This window comes from Tursiops truncatus, chromosome 15 (genome assembly GCF_011762595.2).
Source record: "Tursiops truncatus isolate mTurTru1 chromosome 15, mTurTru1.mat.Y, whole genome shotgun sequence".
In the NCBI taxonomy this organism is placed as follows: Eukaryota; Metazoa; Chordata; class Mammalia; order Artiodactyla; family Delphinidae; genus Tursiops; species Tursiops truncatus.
Genome location: NC_047048.1, coordinates 63,089,416 through 63,111,871, shown reverse-complemented (window position 1 = coordinate 63,111,871; position 22,456 = coordinate 63,089,416). Strand labels below are relative to the sequence as shown.

The 22,456-nt window shown below is 46.6% G+C and overlaps 2 protein-coding genes across 2 annotated transcripts; one reads left to right on the top strand and one right to left on the bottom strand.

Annotated features, from left to right (window-relative positions):
* Positions 1–270: 270 nt before the first annotated feature.
* Positions 271–1,907, bottom strand: ROMO1 (reactive oxygen species modulator 1). Its single transcript, XM_033839700.2, has 3 exons — positions 1,770–1,907; positions 1,452–1,582; positions 271–458 (listed from the first exon to the last, which is right to left on the bottom strand). The coding sequence occupies exons 2-3, from the start codon at positions 1,580–1,582 to the stop codon at positions 350–352; spliced, it is 240 nt and encodes a 79-aa protein (XP_033695591.1). The 5' UTR covers positions 1,770–1,907; the 3' UTR covers positions 271–349.
* On the top strand, positions 1,893–17,724 carry NFS1 (NFS1 cysteine desulfurase). Its single transcript, XM_004325985.4, has 13 exons — positions 1,893–2,027; positions 2,644–2,753; positions 3,469–3,585; positions 4,573–4,656; positions 7,729–7,881; positions 10,069–10,162; positions 10,850–10,984; positions 13,515–13,672; positions 14,080–14,185; positions 14,265–14,346; positions 14,983–15,066; positions 15,481–15,570; positions 16,978–17,724. Exons 1-13 carry the CDS (start codon positions 1,928–1,930, stop codon positions 17,039–17,041), a joined length of 1,377 nt encoding a protein of 458 aa, XP_004326033.1. The 5' UTR covers positions 1,893–1,927; the 3' UTR covers positions 17,042–17,724.
* The last annotated feature ends 4,732 nt before the right edge of the window (positions 17,725–22,456 follow it).

Below are 22,456 nucleotides of genomic sequence, written 5' to 3'. Positions count from 1 at the left end.
TAAACTTTTTTTAAAAAGTACTTATGGCTGCGCTGGGTCTTCGTTGTGGCATGTGGGATCTAGTTCCCTGAGCAGGGATCAAACCCGGGTCCCCTGCATTGGGAGCACCTAGTCTTAGCCACTGGACCACCAGGGAAGTCCCCCCAACTTTGGATTAACAGAAAGGTCTTGTGAAACAAGACACCAAACCTCACTAGCTCACCTGCAAAGATCTCTAACCGAGCTGGGTAACAGGCTGAGAGAAAAAATGCTTCTAACAGAAACTCAGAATACTCAGACTTGTTTTATTATAGTACATGGGCTGGGAATGATGGGAGGGGGTGGATGTTGTGGGCAACCACTGCCCTGATTAGCACCGGATGCCCATCCCAATGGCCATGAATGTGCCAAAGGTGCCGCCACTCTGCATCATGGTTTTCCCGATGCCGCCCATCAGCTCCCGACCCCGCATTCCGATCCTGAGAGGAGGAAACCAAGATGGGGCCAATTGGGAACAAAAATGCAGGGAACATTAACTGCCCTTTTACAATTTGTGTTTATAATGGGCACTGCTGAAGTCTGGCAGGATATTTTCTCTTCCCATATGGGTTGTGTAATGCCAAGGAAAAGGGTCTGTTAGGGTCTCTAGGTGGATTCTGATGAATGTATCAACTGACTTCTGTTTGTGGGAGGCAACAGAAGCAGTATAAAGTACATGGACAGGGAAACCATTTTTTTGTGCTGGTTTATGATCCAATAAGACATCTGTCTTTTAGACGGTTTCCTAGTGTTAAAACAATGATAGGGATGTCAGACGTGGGTTCAAGAACTAAGAATGCAATTTACAGGCTGTGTCAAGTGTAAAATGAGGAGCACAGCATTCACAGCCCTGTCGTGATAACAGGGCATTTAGCACCGTGACTGACAGTAAGTGCTCAGTAAATGATAATTTACAATCTGGAAAAATGGGAATAGTCTCTTTTATGTGTGGAAATGACAGGGTGTAGAGTTTATCTGCTTAATTTCTACATCCTGTTCCCAGTAAATTTAATCGTTTGTTTCGCTATGCGCAATTGGAAATAAATATAACAGCAGGAAGACGGTAAGAACAGCCTTTTATTGAGCACTTAACACGTGCCAGATTGTGTGCTAAGTGTGCTCTGATTTGAGCCTTATAACTCTATATGATGTAGAGGTTACTGACCTCATTTTACACTTGAAACCCAGGCTCCAACTTGCCTAAGGTTACAAAATGAGTAAGGGGCCATTGAGTGGTTTGAGTCAGAGCTCATATTCTCAACCATTTAGGCTTCCAACCTGTCCTCCCAGACTGAAGGTGGTTAGGAAATCAGTCTCGCTCGTTATAGGGCAGCGAGGGAATTGGAAAGAAGTAGGCTCTATTCCAGCGGCAGGCCGAGTGGGGCGGGAAAGTCCGGTAGTCCCGCCCAGAGATCACGGCCCAGGCCCCTTACCTGAGACAGGAAAAGGTGCCGAAGAGCGCCCCGGCTGCCATGCCCACGGCGCAACCCATCACAAAGCCCATCTTCACGCGGTCGAAGCAGCTTGGCTGTGACTGTCCATAGGGGCCCACGGCCACCGGCATCTGCGGAGTTCGAAGGCTTGGGGAGAGTGGGCCTAGCCGCCAGCCCGAGTCGGGCAGGGGGCGTAGGAGGTGGGGCAGGGAGCAGGCCGGAGGGTTCGGGGAAATCCGGGAAGGAAAAGAAGGGTGTAGCCCGGCTCCATCACCCGCTGAGCGTTCGAGTCCCCGCGCCACGGTGCCCCCACCTTACCTTGCTCGCGGCCTTGGTCGCTCAGCTCCACGTCTCACACGGAACGCGAGGCGGAGCGCACTCGCGGCCAGAGGAACCGCTTCCGGGGCGCGGAGTAGTACTTCCGGGGGCCTGTAGCTGGGGACGGCAGCCGCTTCGGGCGCAGGGCTGCCACCGAGATGATGCTACTGAGAACTTCTTGGAGGCTGGTGGCCGCGGCCGCCCCCGCCGCTCTGTGGCCGAGGGCGAAGGCACCAACTCGGGGGCTGCGCCTGCGCGGTACGCTCCGGGGCTCGCTCGCTGCCACTTCCCCGGAGGCGAGGATCTCTCCCCTGGGCGTGGGGACGCACCTGCATATTCAGGAGCCTCCCTCTTCCGCCCGCTACCCAGACCCTCTGACCCTTCCTCTTGGCTGCACCCCTCAAACTTTCTCATGCCGGCCCTGCGAACGGTTGACTTCGCCGCGCGCCCCCCTCCCGCACTTCAGATCCTTCCCTGCAGGCCCTCAGAGCCCTTGATGCTCGGCCTTCGGACCTTTCCTGGCCAAATTTTAGAGATGCCAGTCGTCCAGCCAGTAACCTTTGAAGGAGATCTTACATACCGTCTCCACATTCCTTCTCAGTGGCTTTGCCCTTTCAGAGGTCTCCTCACTCCCAACTATGCAATTTGAATGTTGTCTCAGCACCCCCCTCCAAGAACCCTGTCTCTCTCCCTTACCTCTTTTTACAGTTGGCTCAAGTTTTCTGATGTTTTGTTTCCTTTTCCACTGAGATTCGACCTCAGCACCCCTTAAATTTATCTCACCTCCATCCAGCTTTTACCTTCTGCTGTCTTGGATGCCCTGTGTGCAGAGTTGCATCCTCTCACGTGGCCACTCCGTTCTATTTTTTGTCAGTTGTAGACCATGCTCCCCAGTCTGCTGTTCCCTCAGATGCAGCCACTGCTCCGGAGGCGGAATCAGTGCTGCGACCTCTGTATATGGATGTGCAAGCTACAACTCCTCTGGTAAGGATCGAGGGGCAGCTTTCCCCAAGCTGTTTTTAGGAATTATATTGTAGAAGTGGCAATGCACAGAAATGGCTGAATCCCTGTAGAAGTAAGAGCCATTGAGAACTGTGTGTTGGGAAAAGCAATGAGCCAGGAGTCAGGAGGCTTAAGCTGTAATCCTTTAGAAATGGCTTTACTACTTACTAGCTATTGATCTTGGACACATCACTCAGTGCAGGCACTCTGGTAGTAGTTAAAAGCATAGGCTCTGGAATTAGCCGGATTGCTACTTACTACGTGAATTTGGGCAAGAATTAAATAGGTTAAAAGACATAAAGTAGCCCTTAGAACAGCGCCTGGCGCATGATAAACACTTGAATATTAATGCACGTTTTCATCAACATGTGGACTCTGTCATGTCCTGGGCTCTCGTAGATCACATTTCTTGGCAGGAGTGGAAACACCTGCAGACACGGCTATCAGAACAGGGCAATGTTTGTAGATTATCTGAGCAGATGGTAGAATAATCTGATTTAAGATGGGTTGGTAAGGGAGTATATTAGGCTAACATTTGGTTAGTACCTGAGGGGATGGAAGAATGTTTGAGGCCTAATCTAGGCAGGGTCTGAAGGGTTGGGAGTGTGCTGAGGCAGGTTGGGCGGGTCTCAGGGGATGGAGTGGGGCCCGAGTAAACTGTGGGCTCAAGGAGACTGATCTATTCTGTTATGCTCAGGACCCTCGGGTGCTTGATGCCATGCTCCCTTACCTAGTCAACTACTATGGGAACCCACATTCCCGGACACATGCTTATGGCTGGGAGAGTGAGGCAGCCATGGAACGTGCTCGCCAGGTTAGTACAGAGGACTCCAGGAGGTTCTGATGTCAGAGGGTCAGTGGCCTGTGGGAGGCATTTCTTTTTTTGTAGCTGTGGGTGGAGGTGGAAATGGCTTGGGGCTCTCTCAGGAAGAGATTCAAAGAACAGGCCTTTGGAGTCCCTCTGAAGGCATTTGATTAGTTCCCACATTTCCTAGCTAAGTGACCTTTGGCAAGTTATCTGATTTCTCGAAGCCTCAGTTTCCTCACACTGAAAATGGAGATTGGGAAGGGCCTGGGTTCGATCCCTGGTTGGGGAACTAAGATCCTGCAATCTGCCCAACATGGCCAAAAAAAGAAAGAAAGAAAAAGAAAATAGAAATTGTAGTAGTTCCTACTTCTTGGGGTTATTGGGTGGATTAAATCAGACAATTCTGGTGACGTGTTTATATATTTATTTATTTATTTATTTTTGGCTGTGTTGGGTTGTCGTTTCTGTGCGCGGGCTTTCTCTGGTTGCAGCGAGCGGGGTCCACTCTTCATCACGGTGTGCGGGCCTCTCACTGTCGCGGCCTCTCTTGTTGCAGAGCACAGGCTCCAGACGCGCAGGCTCAGTAGTTGTGGCTCACGGGCCTAGTTGCTCCGCGGCATGTGGGATCTTCCCAGACCAGGGCTTGAACCCATGTCCCCTGCATTGGCAGGCAGATTCTCAACCACTGCGCCACCAGGGAAGCCCTGGTGATGTGTTTATTAACATGATGCGTATACATGCTAAGAGCTCAATAAGTGCTTTTTCAAAAACACCAAAGTTATTATTTTGTATTGGGCTGGAAAAGAGCCTGGGATCTGGGATGTAGCTGAGTATATCCCCTTGTCTGATTCTAATGGGTACAGAGCTGCTTCTTGAGCAGTTGATAGAATACAGTGGAGCTCTTCTTGCTCCAGACCTTTGTCTTAGTTGTCTCTGCAGCTGCATTCCTGCCTAGGGAACTGATGCTACTTATTTTTGTTTCTTGGCTTGCAGCAAGTAGCATCTCTGATTGGGGCTGATCCTCGTGAGATTATCTTCACTAGTGGCGCTACTGAATCCAACAACATAGCAATTAAGGTAAGAGAAGGGAACCAAAGGGCATATCTGGGCTTTCCTGACCTGGGAGGTGGTGTCCTGCCATCATTTAGGCTCATATATATTTCCCAGCTACCCACTTTCACCCTATTGTGAAGAAAATACAGACACATACTCTTTCTGATTTGTTGCTTCCTTCAGCCCTTTGCAGTCTACTCTATCTTAAGTCTTTGCTCCTGTTGAACTGAGTTCAGTGAGGTAGTTGCATAGGAAAGGAGGTGGCTCTTGGACCATCAACCATGTGGTGTTTTGGACGGCAGCTACTTCAAAGAGTAAATAATGGTGACTCAACCCTTTTCCCCATCCTTTTGATCTAGTCACAGTGAAGTCCAGAATACACTTGTAATTGGATATATTTCTCTGCTTCTTGTTACCAGCTTCACACATATCTGTGATTTCAGGGCTGCCTTCCTCTCAGCCTTCCCTTTCTTTCTGATGAGATCTGTCTGCAGCAAGTTCCTCCTGTTTTCTTTAGATGTCCCCGTTTTGTACTGGTTGCTGTGGTGCCTTCTGCAGACATTCACTTGATCACCCATTCTGAGATTAGTCACTCTATCCTTAGGACCTACCGATCTTCGGTGCTAACAAAAGTAAAATTCCAGTCTCAGTAGTCATGTCGGTGTTTCACAGAACATAAACACGTCTGACTGGGTCTGGTTGCCAGGGTCACTTGTGTAAATACCAAGGCTCTGATAAATTGTGGGCTGCTGTAGGTTCAACTCTGGCTCTACCCTCTCTCACCACTGTCTCTCACCTGTGTTGCCAGTATGGCTTTTTCTGACCTTGGACTGAGTAAAGGAGGCCTAGACATGGGCCAGGTTCCAGAGTCATCAGTACTCTGCCTGATCCCTTTAGAAGGAAGGTATCCTTCCTTGGGACTGCAGAGGCCACAGAGCCAGGGGTGTGGTCTCTCCAAAGATGAGAATGGTTTCTGGAATGGGGAGCATTTTCAGAACTTAGAAAATGTTTGCTTTGAAGGTTTCCGCAGATTCCCAAACCTAGAGGCCAAGGATTGCTAGAGTAGTTGCGACAGCTTTCCTCTGGTCTCCTGGACGGGTAGAGTAAATATCTGTCTGCTATTAGAGGATTCAACACTTTGGGTAAGTGAGATAGGAGGTGGGGAGGGAACTTCTAATGTTTTCATTTTTATGTTCCTTGTCCTCAAGAACATACAGTTTTTATGTAGTTATAATTTTGGCCTAATTAGTTTCATATTCTGCTTTTAAAGTAGTATTCTTATAAGCTCTGGGAGGGACTGGGTTGCACATTTTATTTATTTTAATTTTTTTAAAGGAATTCATGCACATGTGGTGAGTTTTTTTTTTTTTAACCCTATGGAAAGGTTTAAAATAAAGTGTAGGTCTTCCACTTCTTCCTCCCCTATTCTGACCTCAAGTCTGTTTAGTATTGTTCTAGAAAACAAATTATACATACATATGAATTTGCTTTTAATATTTTCACATATTGTAGCATGCTACATTTATTCTTCTGTAACCATTAATAACATATCCTATGTTTTTCCATTTCAAACTCGATAGTTTTTAATATAACTAACTATATTCTTTTTCATGGAGTTGTGTTATTGCAGTTTACTGTTCATTTCTCTGTTGTTGGTGTTTAATCTTTCTATTTTTTTAAGGATTGTAAATATAACTAAAGCATATTTTGTCTCTAAAGCTTCATCTATCCTTTGAAATATTTCCCTAAGGCAGGGGTCCCCAACCCCCGGGCCATGGACCGCTACCGGTCTATGAACCAGGCTGCACAGCAGGAGGTGAGTGGCAGCCAGGCGAGCGAGTGAAGCTTCATCTGCCGCTCGCCATCGCTCTCATTACTGCCTGAACCCTGCCCCCACCCCCCACATCCATGGAAGAACTGTCTTCCATGAAACCGGTCCCTGGGCCAAAAAGGTTGGGGACCGCTGCCCTAAGGTAAATTCCCAAAAGAGGAATCACAGTAAAGAGTGTGAATTCAGCTTTTAAGACATTTTTGTAAATGATTTCTGAAGAGATTATAGTGTAAATAATGCTATCAGCAAGGAATGCGTCTATGAGTTTCACTTCTGCACTGCCAGCTTTGGGTATCACCATATTTGCATGTTTTGTATTTAAATAGAAATAAAAGAGACAGACTTTTCCTGGGATGCAAGGATAGCAATGTTCCCCATTTTCCACCTATGGTACAATAAAAAATATATTTGGTCTTTGTCCTGTGTTCCTGGCACAGGGCTTCTAAAACCTTGCAGTTTCCTGAATGCTAGGAATGTGTTTTGTTATTCATAACAAGCCCCTTTGCCATACCTGAGTTTCTGGTGATGAAGTGATTCATGGTGGGCCCTTAGATAGTTTCAAGGGGCATGCTGGCCACTCCAGAAGGACCAAGAATGTGATTAGAGAGTTGTAACTTTCATCTGGGGAAGAGAGGGGGGCTGGAGATTGAGTCCAGTCATATGGCCAATGATTTAAGCAGTTGTGCCTGTGTTATGAAACCCCCATAAAAACTCTGGAAAACAAAACTCAGAGGAGCTTCCAGGTTGGCAAACTCATGGTTGTACTGGAAGGTGGCATTCTTAGATTTACGGGGAGAGGGCATGGAAACTCTGTGCCCCTCCCTGCCCCAGAACTCACCTGTGCATCTCTTCCATTTGGCTGTTCCTGGGTTGTATCCTTTGTGATAAAGCTATGATAGTAATATAGTGTTTTCATTGAGTTCTGTGAATCACAGAGAATTATTGAACCTTAGGGGACTGTGGGAAGCCCTGTATTTGCAGCCAGCTGGGGAAGTATGGGTGGGTGACTTGTGACACCTAGGCCTTACGGCTGGCATCTGAAGTGGAGGCAGTCTTGGGGGACTGAGGCCCTTAACCTGTGGGATTTGCGCTAATTTGGGATAGTTAGTGTCAGAATTAAATTGAATTATAGGACATGCAATTGGTGTCAGATGATTGATGTTGGAGCATACTGCCTTTGTCCACTTACTCCCTACAACTAGGATGGAAGTCACTGCTGTCTCTCTGAGTATATTCTTCTTCCTTTCACCACTGCCAATTTCTAGGGGGTGGCCAGGTTCTACAGATCACGGAAAAAGCACTTGATCACCACGCAGACAGAACACAAATGTGTCTTGGACTCCTGCCGTTCACTGGAAGCTGAGGGCTTTCAGGTCACCTACCTCCCAGTGACGAAGAGTGGGATCATCGACCTGAAGGTAAGAGGGACAAAATAGGAGGAGCCTGGCTTCAGCCTATAAATCTATCTCTTCAGCCTCAGCTGGAGCTTGAAGGACTAGATCTAATGGTGACGGAGGGGTTTAGAGAAATATGCCTTGCAGTGTGACTCAGAGTATGTTCCCCTTGAGTGTGTACCATCCTCCTTTTTTGCTGATGATTTGTTTCTCAGCTTTTTTGGTGCTTCCTGGTCTGTGTGACAGCCATCGCGGGAAAGCTCTGGCCTCCTTCTCCCTGCACTGATGTTTCTCATCCTTCAAAAGAGTAGGTGTAGTTTTTGTGAATAATATTTCCCTTTTTGGCCCATATCTTTATATGTCAATTTTGGGTCCGAGTATCTTCTCCACCAAATTTTGGATGTCAGCATCCCTAGACATCCCTAGACAAATCCATCCCTGGACAGATCCCTGTGATGTGCAAATAGAGATAATTTTACTATTTTCTTTGCAACCTGGAGGGCTTTTATTTCTTTTTTTTTGCCCAGTTGAATAAAAGTGGTGAGAGCAGATACCCTTGTTTTCTTCCTGATCTTAGATGAAAGCTTTCACCATTAAGTAGGATGTTAGTCCCTGCCTTCAAGGAGCTTATATTTTAGTGAAGGGGACAGTTAACATGTAAACAAACACATAAATGAAATAATTATGAATTGAGATATATGCAATAAAGGAAGTAAACAAGAAACTGAGAGAAACATAACATTGAGAACCTACATTAGACCAGTGTCAGGGAAAGTATAATAGATGTTGGGAGGTTGATTACTAGTTTCTTTAAGACAAATATTTTAGTCAAATGTGGTCCCTACCTCAGTGTTGAAAATAGTAGCCTTGTTTTTTACTACTTACTTTGTTCTTTGCTGCTTTTTACTCTGACAACCTTATGTAGGAAAGGCTCCCCCTCTTTTTTTTTATTAAACTTTTAATTTTTAAATAATTATAGATTCTCATGCAGTTGTCAGAAGTAATACAGAGAGATCTCATGTACCCTCTATCAGTTTCCCTTAATGATAACATCTTACAGAAGTATAGTATAATATTACAACCAGGATATTGATGTTGATCCATCTTGCTCTGATTTCCCCAGTTTTACTTGTACACACTTGTGTGTGTGTTTAGCTCTATGCAGTTTCATCACATGTGTAGTTTCATTGTAACTATCACTACAATGACGCTTCATGGTCTTTTTTTTTTTTAAGATTGATTATTTAATTAATTATTTTAATTTTGGCTGCGTCAGGCCTTAGTTGTGGCACGCAGGATCTTTGTTGAGGCATGCAGGATCTTTCGTTGCGGCGCGCAGGCTGTTCATTGTGGTGTGCGGGCTTCTCTCTAGTTGCGGCCTGCGGGTTTTCTCTTCTCTAGTTGTGGCACGCAGGCTCCAGGGCGCGCGAGCTCGGTAGTTGTGGTGCATGGGCTTAGTTGCCCCATGGCATGTGGGATCTTAGTTCCCTGACCACGGATCAAACCCAGATCAGATCCGCCTGCATTGTAAGGCGGATTCTTTACCACTGGACCACCAGGGAAGTCCCATGGTCTTCTTTTAAAACCACTAATTTGATCTCCATTTCTTTAATTTTGTCTTTTCAATAATGTTACGTAAATGGAATAATATAGTACGTAACCTTTTGGGATTGACTCTTTTAATTTAGCATAAGTCTTTGGCGAGTCATTTAAGTTGTTGCATGTCTCAGTAGTCTGTACCTTTTTATTGCTGAATAGTATTCCATGTAATGGAAGTACACAGTTTCTTTAACCATTTACCTGTTGAAGGACATCTGGGTTGTTTTTAGGTTTTGGCTATTATGAATAAAGCTACCATGAACATTTATGTGTCGGTTTTTTGGTGTGAATTTAAGTTTACATTTCCCTGAGGTAATGCCCAAGAGTGCAACTACTGGGTCATATGGTAATTTCATGTTTAGTTTTATAAGAAACAAAAACTACCAAACTGTTTTTCAGGTGGTTGTACCATTTTAGGTTCCCACCAGTAGTATATGAGTGATCCAGTTTCGTTGCCTCCTCGCCAGCATTTTGTGTTGTCACTATTTTAATTTTACCCACTCCGGTAGGTGTGTAGTGAAAGGCCCCTTTTCAAGACTAAGCTTGCATACATTCTGAGTTAGGGAGGACTGTGTTGGTACTATATAGTTTCCTTACTCCTGATGTTCTTAGGAACTAGAGGCTGCCATCCAGCCGGATACCAGTCTGGTCTCAGTCATGACTGTGAACAATGAGATTGGAGTGAAGCAACCCATTGCAGAAATAGGTGAGTATCATGGGTGGACCCTGACGCTTGCCCACCACTGAGATCCATCTGAGGAGCAGGACTGGACTAGGATCTGTAACACTTTATAGAATGAGGTAAGGAAACCAAGAGAGAGAGAGCTTCAGTTCCTTGATCAAGGACATATTGTAAATAGCACAGCTAGTATTTGAATCCAGGTGTAGTACCCTTTATGTTGTTTTCATTTTATTGCACTTGGTGCAGAAAACAAAACAAAAAACCTCCACCTTTTTTCTCTTCCTCTTTTACCTTTTTTGTTTTAGAACATCTCTTTACTATGCTCATAGAGCCAGAGGCACTCGCCCTGTAACCTCTTAGGTACATTAGCAAATAGATCTGTTAATCTTTGCTTCTTTTAAATCAAAAGGATCTAAAAGTTAATCTGATATATTGGAAGGCCAGTGTTAATGAGGTAGGAAGAGTCTTATGAATCAGAATATCGGGGGTGTTTTGATTGGGTGTTTTGCACTTGCTCTTGTTTATTCTAGTCAAGGACACTAGAGCTGAGAATGAGAGACAGAGACAGAAAGAGAGAGAAGTGATTTACTATGTGGCTAGTGGCCAATGCCATGTATAATTTTGCCTTAGATCTCATGGTACATTGTGGGACCACTGCCAGGTTACTTCCTAACATTGTGCTCTGGTTCTTCCCCTTTGTTGTTTTCTCAGGGCACATTTGCAGTTCCAGAAAGGTGTATTTCCATACTGATGCAGCCCAGGCTGTTGGAAAAATCCCACTTGACGTCAACGACATGAAAATTGATCTCATGAGCATCAGTGGTCACAAAATCTATGGTCCGAAAGGTACTAGCCCCTCCTAGAGTTCCTCCTCTCTGGACCTCCCGGCAAACTTTTTGACAGGTGTTCCTGGGACTCATTGGGCACTCCCACTGCTCTCAGAGGAAATTGTATATTCAGAGTGCCCTGCAGAATGCAAGTGTCATTTAGCAATAGCTAGATGTGCTAACATGTGCTTATTGGTAGCTTCTAGCAGTTACTATATAGCAGGCCATTCTTCACTGGTCTCTTTAGAAAATACTTTCATGTAGATGTTAATTTGGTTGAGGAACAAAGGTTTTGTCATATCAAATGAGCTGGATAAGTCCAGTTATCTTGTCTACCCCACTGTGATTTGCAGATCAATATTCTTTGAGTTCTTCATTCCCTCGTGTCTTGCTTTAGCCTTAGGGGAAGATTGTATGGGCTTTTATGTTTCTTGGTGTTTGTTCCTAGTTTTAGTAGTCTTTGCTCCTATTAATCTCTCAAGGATACTTGTCTGTTTCCTATGGTCCTATTGGCCTAGGAATGTTTTCTAGCTGGAATTCTGCCTCTGCACCCCAATCTTTGGGAAGAGACTATTGTCCTCTATTTTATGGAGGTAGCCATCCAAAATGAACAACTCCTTCTCTGTCTCTTGGGTGAGGGCCTGTGGTGGTTGGTTATGCCAGTACGCTTGCTGTGTCTGCGGGGTGTGTCATCTGGATGTACACCTTGTGGAAAAAGGTGTGATAACTCCTGGAAGTATATAAGAGGGGCTTCTTCTAAAGGCTCCCAGAGGTTGTAAAGAGTGTTTTTGTAAGCCCAACAGGTGTTCTGTCTTTAACTAAAATTGGCTTATTGGCTTTTTTTGTACCTAAATCTGTTTTGATAAAATTAACTCATATTGAGCAGGAGCTCTGATCAGCACGTAAATGTGTACAGGTATCCCTCACTATCCAAACTCTTGCTTGTTGAACTCAGGACCTAAATAGATTTAGATAACATTGTATCCTTCACTATCCAGATGTAGTATCTGAGCACTGACTCTCTGAACCTGGGAACTGCAGAGATTCAGACAGTGTAGGATACTTGAATTTGATTTTATTTTAATGGGGAAATGAAATATTTCTTAATAAATGCAGCTTGGCACATAAATTATTTTAAAACTAGGGTCCTTCATAATAAATTTGGGAACCATTGCCTTACTTGCTATGGTACCTGTAGTCTCTGCCTCAGTAAGTCAGTAGTTGTTCTGTGAGGGAGAAGGTGACCTTCAGCAAGTGCTCACTCTATTCAAAACCCTTGGCTACTTAGTGAATATCTTTGTACATTCATGCTCATATTTTGGTATGAAATTCCTATAAACAGATTTGCTGAGTCACAAGTTGTATACATTTTTAAGTTTTGATAGACCCTAGGAGATTATGCTAATTTTTACTTCCATTCTGACTTCTCCCCTTTTTTTCCCCTCAAGGTTTTAATTTTTTTTTAAATTAAAAATTTTTATTCTATTTAGACAAGGTAATATGGTTCAAAATTCAAAAGCTGCAAAAAAGTACACTGTGGAAAGTCTCTCACCTCTGTCTCTAAGCCATGCAGTTCCCCCTAGGGAGACAGTTTCTTGAGTATTTTTCTAGAACTATTTTATGCATTTATAATCACATATATGGGACTTCCCTGGTGGCACAGTGTTTAGGAATCTGCCTGCCAGTGTAGGGGACACGGGTTTGAGCCCTGGTCTGGGAAGATCCCACATGCCGTGGAGCAGCTAAGTCCGTGCACTGAAACTACTGCGCCTGCGCTCTAGAGCCCACGAGCCGCAGCTGCTGAGCCCGCGTGCCACAACTATTGAAGCCCGCGCCACCTAGAGCCCGTGCTGCACAACAACAGTAGCCACCGCAATGAGAAGCCCGCACACCACAACAAAGAGTAGGCCCCGCCCACCGCAACTAGAGAAAGCCCATGCACGGCAACCAAGACCCAACGTGGCCAAAAATAAATAAATAAATACATTCATAATCACATATATACTTCCCCTCTTCCCCTTTTTACTCAAACAGTAGCATACTACACTCATTGCATCTTCACCTAACAATGCATCTTTAATTTTTTTAAACTGAAGTACAGACATTATCACATTTCACCAGTGTTCTAACAATGTATCTTGGAGATTTTATAGTGGTAGTACAGGAGCTTCCTCATTCTTTTATACACCTCCTTTGAATTTCAGGCATGGATATACCATAATTTATTTGCCCATTTTCCTGATTATGGACATCTAAGTTGTTTCCAATTTTTTGCTATTATGAATAATGCTGCATTGCATGATGTCATTTTATACATGCATAGGGAGCTACTTTAAACCATTTTGGCTGTCACTCCTTCTGGTACAAAATAATTTTGATAAATATTATGCTTTTGCTGCTGTTTCTTCTTTTCCCCCAATCATTTTTTTTTGAAAAATGTCAAGCTTACAGAAAAGTTGAAAGAATATTTTGACCCCTTTGAAAAGTGATATATTGTTTCATCTGCATTTTCCTTTTTCTCTTTTTTTATAATAAACTTTGTTTCCCAGGGGTTGGTGCCATCTACATTCGCCGCCGGCCCCGTGTGCGTGTGGAGGCCCTGCAGAGTGGAGGGGGGCAGGAGCGGGGCATGCGGTCTGGGACAGTCCCAACACCCTTGGTGGTGGGGCTGGGGGCTGCATGTGAGGTGGCACAGCAAGAGATGGAGGTATGCGGAGAGCAGTTCCCTCCCACAGATTCTTCCCCTGTGCTGGGTCTCCTGTGTTGAGGCTTCTGGGCATGACTGGGTCAGATCTTTGCCAGAAGAGGAGGTTTAAGAAAACCATCTTTGTCCCAGTGCTTCTGGCATCTTATTGAGGGAGGTGTTATGGGCTCCAAAATCCAGGCCCTTCAGTAGTTATCAGCTCATTTATTCTGGGTTATTGAAACCATCTGTCCAGTTATTGAGCATCTCTGTGCTCAGTGCTGGGGATACAGTGGTCTCCATGAGCAACACAGGGCAATAGGTGGGTCAGATGCCCAGTCACTTCTGGGCAGCGGGCAGGGCTCCTCGTCCTGTGTGTTTCTGAGCTGTTAATGGTCACTATGCTTAGTCCTCCCTTGCCTGCTCCTCAGTATGACCACAAGCGGATCTCCAAGTTAGCAGAACGACTGACACGGAAGATAATGAAGAGCCTTCCAGACGTGGTGATGAATGGGGACCCTGAGCACCATTACCCAGGTACAGACGTGCCCATTCTGTCCCCATCTGGAAGAGCTGGAGACTCTGAGCCTTCTCTCATAGTAATTCACTCTTCCAGGCTGTATCAACCTCTCCTTTGCATATGTGGAAGGGGAGAGTCTGCTGATGGCACTCAAGGATGTTGCCTTATCCTCGGGAAGGTGAGTTGGATTGGATAGACAGGGACTGTGGCAGGACCAGTTAGTCTGGCTTTAAGTGTTAGGTTAATAAGCTTCCCATTGTGGAGATGACAGGCACAAGAGCTCTTAGTTGAGAGTAAAAGTCATTTTGTAAGCACCTGTTTTTAGCTGGCTGGGCACAGGCTAAAGTTTGCCACCCTAGGAGGGCCTCCTGTGGTAGAGTTTTGTGCCTTTTGTGGTCCCAGGAGATGCATGTATCTGTTCTAGTGTTATTCTGGTAGTTCTGTTACAGGCCTCCAGAGTTCAAGGATGCTTCAGAGGCCACCAAGGGTTTAGCTGCTGTCCAGGCCTGTACAGATAATGCATTTGGTTGTAGGGGAGTGAGCACCTGGTGCTCTGCTGCCTCGTGGTGTCACACCTAGCTCACGTGGTATCATGCTCTGTCATGCTTTGGCAGTGTCCTTCTCAAGGAGGTTATCCTTCACAGGGGCCAGAGCAGCTAGCAGCGTCTGGCCCTTTCGCTGTGTCAGATTAGAATGTCTCTTTTGTCTCCATGGTATGACTCCAGGGGTCTGGGGGTGGGAGCAAGACTGGAGGTTTGTGGCCAAAAGCAGATTTATTGCTGAACTGAGCAAGGCTCTGTGTCTTTCTCCTCAGCGCCTGCACCTCTGCATCCCTGGAGCCCTCTTACGTCCTTCGAGCAATTGGCACTGATGAGGATTTAGCTCACTCTTCTATCAGGTCAGTCATTTGAGCTGCAGCATTTATGGAAGGCATCCTCTTTTGTATTATTCTTCTCCTGTTAGAGTCTTCCTCAATTTAGTTAAACTTATCCCTTCTTCATTCTTCATGAAAGTTTCTCGAGCAGTGTTTTGCAGACCTTATTGACTGTCACCTGGGAAGTCTGTGAAAGATGAAGAGGTCTGAGTGCCACACTAGAGATTCTGATTCATTAGGTTTGGAGGAGGAGTAGGAAACTTCTAGAGTGATTCTCAGGTGGCACACAGACCATGTTCGCAGAAACTCTGCCCTCTAGGGGAAGGACCATGTTCTCTCCATGTCTTTTGTGGAGTAGATCCTCATTGAGTATTTGCTGAATGAATTTACCCTGGTGCCACAGGTCTGATGCAGAGCTCCTCTCTGTGTCTTTTTCAGGTTTGGAATCGGCCGTTTCACTACAGAGGAGGAAGTAGACTACACAGTGGAGAAGTGCATTTACCATGTGAAGCGTCTTCGAGAAATGAGGTATGCACTATTGTACCAGAGACCCTTTGGAAGAAATTGCTGTGCTGGCTCCTCTCTTATCCTTAGGCTGTGTATTCACACTGCCAGAAATTAAAGTTTGAGAATCCTTGAATTTTAGGATTTAGAGATACCACAAAGCAGGAAAGTGGATCCTCTTGGCTACTTGTTTTCAGAGTATGAAAAGGTGTCTTTAAAAACTAAAGAACTGGACTTCCCTGGTGGCGCAGTGGTTAAGAATCTGCCTGCCAATGCAGGGGACACGGGTTTGGGCCCTGGTCCGGGAATATCCCACATGCCGCGGAGCAACTAAGCCTGTGCGCCACAACTACTGAGCCTGCGTTCTAGAGCCTGCGAGCCACAACTACTGAAGCCTGAGCGCCTAGAGCCTGTACTCTGCAACAAAAGAAGCCACCGCAGTGAGAAGCCCGCGCACCACAACAGAGCCCCACTCGCCACAACTAGAGAAAGCCCACACACAGCAACGAAGACCCAACACAGCCAAAAATAAAAATAAATTAAAAAAATTTTAAATAAATAAATAAAATAAAATAAAATAACGGGGAATTCCCTGGCGGTCCAGTGGTTAAGACTCTGCACTTCAGGGCTTCCCTGGTGGTGCAGTGGTTGAGAATCTGCCTGCTAATGCAGGGGGCACGGGTTCGAGCCCTGGTCTGGGAAGATCCTACGTGCCGCGGAGCAACTAGGCCCGTGAGCCACAACTACTGAGCCTGCGCGTCTGGAGCCTGTGCTCCGCAACAAGAGAGGCCGCGATAGTGAGAGGTCCGCACACTGTGATGAAGAGTGGCCCCCACTTGCCACAACTAGAGAAAGCCCTCGCACAGAAACGAAGACCCAACACAGCCAAAAATAAATAAATAAATAAATAAATTTTAAAATAAATAAATAAATACTCCTGTTCTCTGTTCAAAAAAAAAAAAGAAAAAAAGACTCTGCACTTCCACTGCAGGGGGCACGGGTTCAATCCCTGGTCAGGGAACTAAGATCCTACAAGCCATGCAGCCAAATAAATAAAATTTAATTAAATAATGAAAAACATCTGAATTTATTCAGTTCTTTAGGGTTTTTTTTGTTGTTTTTTTTTGGCCGCGTGGGGTCTTCTTTGCTGCGTGTTGGCTTTCTATAGCAGGGGCGAGCAGGGGCTTCTCTTGTTGCAGAGCACAGGCTCTAGGTGCACGGGCTTCAGTAGTTGTGGCACGTGGGCTTCAGTAGTTGTTGCTTACATATAGCTGAGAAAGACTTGATAACCTCTTGTGTTGGGGTCTATCAGGGCAAGGAGGTAGAGGAGAGACAAGAGCAGATGGAGGCAAGTCAAGGCTTACAGCCTAGTAGCCAGTGCTGGCTGCTTCCTAAGCCTTCACTCATCCAAATACCTCTTCTCTTTGGCAGCCCTCTCTGGGAGATGGTGCAGGATGGCATTGACCTCAAGAGCATCAAGTGGACCCAACACTAGAAGAGTGGGCCTCTGACTTTGTGCTGGCCTGGCGTCTCCTGCCTCATCAACCCATGCACAGCCAGGTACCTTGTTACCCCCAGTGGCTGCTCCATGTTCACACCAGAATTGGTATAGCCCGGTTGACTTCAGCATTGGCCTGCTTCCAAGACAGAAACATGAGAAAACTATCTTTCTCCAGCCTCAGCTCCTTTGGTGGGGAACACTACCCATTTCTCTCCAGGAGTCCTTCTGTAGTCTTGTAGTGAGTGGATGTTCTCATCCTGAAACAGGAGGGACATTTGCTATGAATGATATTGCTACTGCTTGGGGAGCCCATACCCTTGGTGGGGGGAGCCCGAGGAACCAGAAGAAGGCTCTTTGTTCAGGGACCCTGATGCTCTACTTGGACATTTGAGTTGTTGCTTACTGCTGCTCAGAGAGATTGACTCCTTCAGAATCAAGCATAATCATCTACGATTTCATCTTTTTCGTGGCTCCAAAGGCTACCTTTTCATATTGACTATAGACTGAACAGCAAGTTTCTTAGAAGGCTTGTCTCCTTTGTGTTCTTGTCCTTCTTTTCTTTTGACCTAATGGAGCCAGAAATACGTGTATGACTCTACCTATTATTGTACTGATTTGTTTCTTTTAAAAAAATTGTTAATTTGCAAATTAGAGAAATAAAATCACCTTCCTCTATTTATTCTGTGACTTTATGAGAGGCTCAGGGAGAATTCCAATCTGTACTTGGGAATTGTGGAGTAAGACTACCACTCCACTTGATTTCCATAGCTGAGTCTGCTTGCCTATCTCTTCCGTCAACAATGTGCATGCCCCTCAGGTGCCTGACATTATTCTGGATATTGGGGATAAACTGGTTAACAGGATCAAAAAGGACCCTCATTGAGCTTTCATTCTAGTAGACAGAAAGTAAGAATTAAACAAAAAGGCTATTATAGATTGTGATGAGTGCTGTGGCAGAAATAGAGTGGTAAGGGGAAGTAATGGAGAAAACCTACCATGCTGGGTGTACCAGGAAAGATTTTTTTGAGCAGGTGTTAAGCAAAAAACATGATTTCTAGCCATCGAAAGAGCTAGGGATGAGTGAGGAATAAGAAGGAACAGCAAGAGCAAAGGGCCTGAGGCATAAAGAAACACGGTGTGTTTGAGAAACTGAGAGAAGGCCAAAATAGCCAGAGTAGAATTTTTCCATTTGTGGGTCTGAAACCACAGGTGGGATGTTACCAGCACTAGAAAGGGTGAGAGAAAAAATTTTAGAGTACATCACACAGATATTTTTAAAAATTTTATTGAAGTATAGTTGATTTACAATGTTGTGTTAATTTCTGCTGTACAGCAAAGTTACTCAGTTAAACATATATATACTCTTTCTCATATTCTTTTCCATTATGGTTTATCACAGGATATTGAATATAGTTCCCTGTGCTATACAGTAGGACCTTGTTGTTTATCCATCCTATACATACTAGTTTGCATCTGCTAATCCCGAACTCCCAATCCTCGCCCCCCCACCCTTGGCAACCACAAGTCTGTTCTCTATGTCTGTAAGTCTGTTTCTGTTTCGTAGATACGTTCATTCGTGTCATATTTTAGATTCCACATATAAGTAATATATGGTATTTGTCTTTCTCTTTCTGACTTACTTTGCTTAGTATGATAATCTCTAGGTCCATCCATGTTGCTGCTGATGGCATTATTGCCGTGGAGTGCGGCGATGGGGCTGGCAACGCAGGTGATAAAAGAATTTACTGGGTCAGAAGTGAGGGTAGAAAGCGAGATTTATTGAATACACTGCAAGGGAGCAGCAGGCGAGACCAAGAGGGGGTCTGCTGGGGGAGAGAAACTCGGCTTCTTTTATGGTCTCTTCTGGTCACCCTTGGGCGTCAAGGGCACTTGTCCCTGGGAAGGGGCCCTTGGGGCTTGGGGACCTCCCTGTGGCGCATGGGGCCTTTGAGTGGGGGATGGCCCTCCCCCTTGAGGGAGAGAGGGACAGTCGCGTTTCCAGTGGCCACGTTGCTTGCGGTTGAGACAAGGCCCTAGAGGCTTGGAACATTCCCAACTGAAGAGCCCTGGTTGGCTGCAGTGGAAGCAGGAATGGGCCAGGGCGGCTGTCCCCTTTGGTTGGCTGGGACAAGCCATGGGGGTGCCCGAAATGGACAGCAAGCTAACAATTGCGGTTGCCATGTATTGGGCCTGCCGTTTGTTTACCTCTTTCATCTTCCCATTTAGCCCTTTGGACTCTCGAGGCCTCCTCCCGGTTATTAAAGACCTTGAAGGCCGTATCTAATAGGACGGCAAAGGGAATTTGGGGTCCCTGTTCAAGTTTTTGGAGTTTTTTATTTATTTATTTTTTTTTTTGTGGTACGCGGGCCTCTCACTGCTGTGGCCTCTCCCGCCACGGAGCACAGGCTCCGGAAGCGCAGGCCCAGCGGCCATGGCTCACGGACCCAGCCGCTCCGCGGCACGTGGGATTCTCCCCGACTGGGGCACGAACCCGCATCCCCTGCCTCGGCAGGCGGACTCCCAACCACTGCGCCACCAGGGAAGCCCAAGTTTTTGGAGTTTTGTCTGATATCAGGTGAAGCTTGGCTGGTAAAGTGAACGGCCAGAATAGCTAGTCCCTCTGGACTCTCAGGGTTTAGGTTTGTGTATTTATGCATAGTTTCAGCTAAGCGGGCTTGAAATAAGGTAGGGTTTTCAGAGAAGTCCTGAGTTATTTCATGAAGTTTGTTGTAAGTTACTGGCTTGATGACAGCCTTTTTCATCCCCTCAATTAGGCAGGTAATCATGTAATCTCAGCGGCCTTGTCCTTATGTAGGCCCTGTGTCGGTGGCCTGATATGTCCAATTTGGTTCTGTGTCAGGGACAGCCCCAGGTGGATGGGCATTGTCAGGGGTGCAGGCATGTGCTTCATCTGCCCAAGCCCACCCTAGGGACCAAATACAGGACTTTTCCTCTAGGGTACAACAGGTGGTCAAGACAACATAGATGTCCTGTCAGGTCAGATCGAAAGCCACCGTGAGTTCCTCTGAATTCCCGAATAAAATTGGTGGGGTCCCAACCAAAAGATCCCAATTTAGTTTTGATTTGTGACAAGTCAGACATAGGCAAGGGGATGTGAACTTGAATAGTGCCCTTTTCTCCATTGGCCACCTCATGGAGAGGCAAGAGATTTTCAGGGGGTTGAGGGTGTTCAGATATGAGGCACCTGAACGGGGATGGGAAGGTGAGAGGGTGTCGGGATAGGAATGGGGAGCGGTAGGAGGGGAGTGGGTTAAGAGGAGTGCGTAGGAGATTAAAGGAGGGATGTTGGAGAATATCTGTGTCAGGCTTCGAGGGCAGAATCTGGAGAGGCATATGCGACAGGTTTGTCATAATTTGGGGTTTTGTGACAGGGCCATGAAGGCCTGAATGTAGGGGACCTCAGAGTCCTTCCCGAGTTTTGACAAAAGAGATCAAGCTGCAGGATGGTGTTATAGTTTAGGGACCTGTTGAGAGGCCAGACCTCCTGATCCGGAACCAAATGTCGGAGAGAGTTTGGAAATCAAATTTAATCCAATCTTTTTTTTTTTTGGCCACACTGTGCGGCTTGTGGGAGGCTTTGGGGATCTTTGTTCCCAGACCAGGGATTGAACCCGGGGCCACAGCAGTGAAAGTGCGAAGTCCTAACCACCGGACTGCCAGGGAACTTCCAAGTCCAATTTTTAAGAATACATCCCAAAGGTGAGTCAGCAAGAATAGAGGGTGTTAGACCCATATTGGACCTTAACCAGGCACAGCGTCTACCGAAAAGGCATCTCTAGAGACTTACTGGTAGCGCAGTGGATAAGACTCCACGCTCCCAGTGCCGGGGACCCAGGTTCCAGCGGCAACTAAGGAGCCCACGTGCTACAACTAAGGAGCCAGCGAGCCGCAACTAAGGAGCCTGCCTGCTGCAACTAAGACCAGGCACAACCAAATAAATAAACATTAACAAAACAAAACCAAACAACAAAAGGCATCCCTAGAGGGAAACAGGCCTCATGCCCTGTCCGCGAGGGACCTGAGGTTGCACTCTAGACTGGGGCTACCCCCGAACAGAGGACCTCTTGAGGCGCCTTCTGTCTGACAGAGGCTTCCTGAGGCCCGGCCGATCACCCCAAGACCAGGAAGGGAAGTGGGTCTCGGGCCAACCCAGAGGGGGAAACTCACTGGTTTTGTGGCGACTCGTTTGAAGTACCTGGAGATGTTGGCGGATCAGGATGGACGGTCGTCAAGGGAGGATGTAAAGAGAAAGGGGATCTCACAGTGTGCCTGGATTCGCCCCAACGAGCTGCTGCTGCCGACTGCACCAGCCGTTGGAAGTGAGGAGTCCCAAGGCTAGGGCCAAAGGACACTGCCACCCCATCGGGCAGGAATGGTCGCTCAGTATGGGACCGGGTTTTAGGTCTTTGGAAGAGTCGCCTCGGCCAGGACGCTTTAATCCCCGGTCTCCAGGGACCTCAGACCATAGGCAGTGTTGAAGAGGCGAAAAGACCGTTTCCAGAACGTACCCCTTAGGTCGACAGCGAGTCGGAGTCCCGTCCCGCAGGCCTTTACCTCCCGCCGAGGAGTAGCCCAGGCTGGGGACCTTCAATTGCCTGGAGTCAGTAGGCTGATCGCTACGTGGTGGAAGACAGATCGGAAAGGGCAGAGAGAGCACCCTACCCGCCACCAAAATGCCGCGGAGTGTGGCGATGGGGATGGCAACGCGGGCGGTAAAAGAATTTACTGAGCCAGGGACTTCCCTGGCAGTCCAGTGGTTAGGACTCTGCGCTTCCACGGCAGGGGGCAGGGGTTCGATCCCTGGTGGGGGAACTAAGACCCTGCATGCCGTGGTGCGGCAAAAAAAAAGAAAGAAAAAAAAAGGAATTTACTGAGCCAGAAGTGAGGGTACAAGTAGTTGTGGCACACAGGCTTAGCTGCTCCTCAGCATGTGGGATCTTCCCGGACCAGGGATCGAACCCGTGTCCCCTGCATTGGCGGGCGGATTCTTAACCAATGCCCCACCAGGGAAGTCCTGGATTGAAATTTTTAAATGGGAAAAAAAGAATCAGATTTTGGTTCTTCTGTCAGGGCATCATCAGTAGAACTAGGCACCATTTTGTGGTCCATTTAATCCTCAATACAATTCTGCGAGGTAGGCAGTATTTCCCTCCTTTCGCAGAGGCGCGAAGAAGTGAAGCAATTGCACGAAGCCCAACGCCAGATACTGTTCGGATTCCAACAAGCAGCTTCACTCCCTTAAGGCGGAGCTAGCAAGCAAAAGTCGCCGAGCTCCTCTGCCACAAACACAAGCAACTTCCGGGAGCTACCCGAGAACCTCCGCGCGCTTGCGCCGCCCCACCCCGCCCCGTGACGTCAACCATTCCATCCCGCCCTTTCTGGAACGCG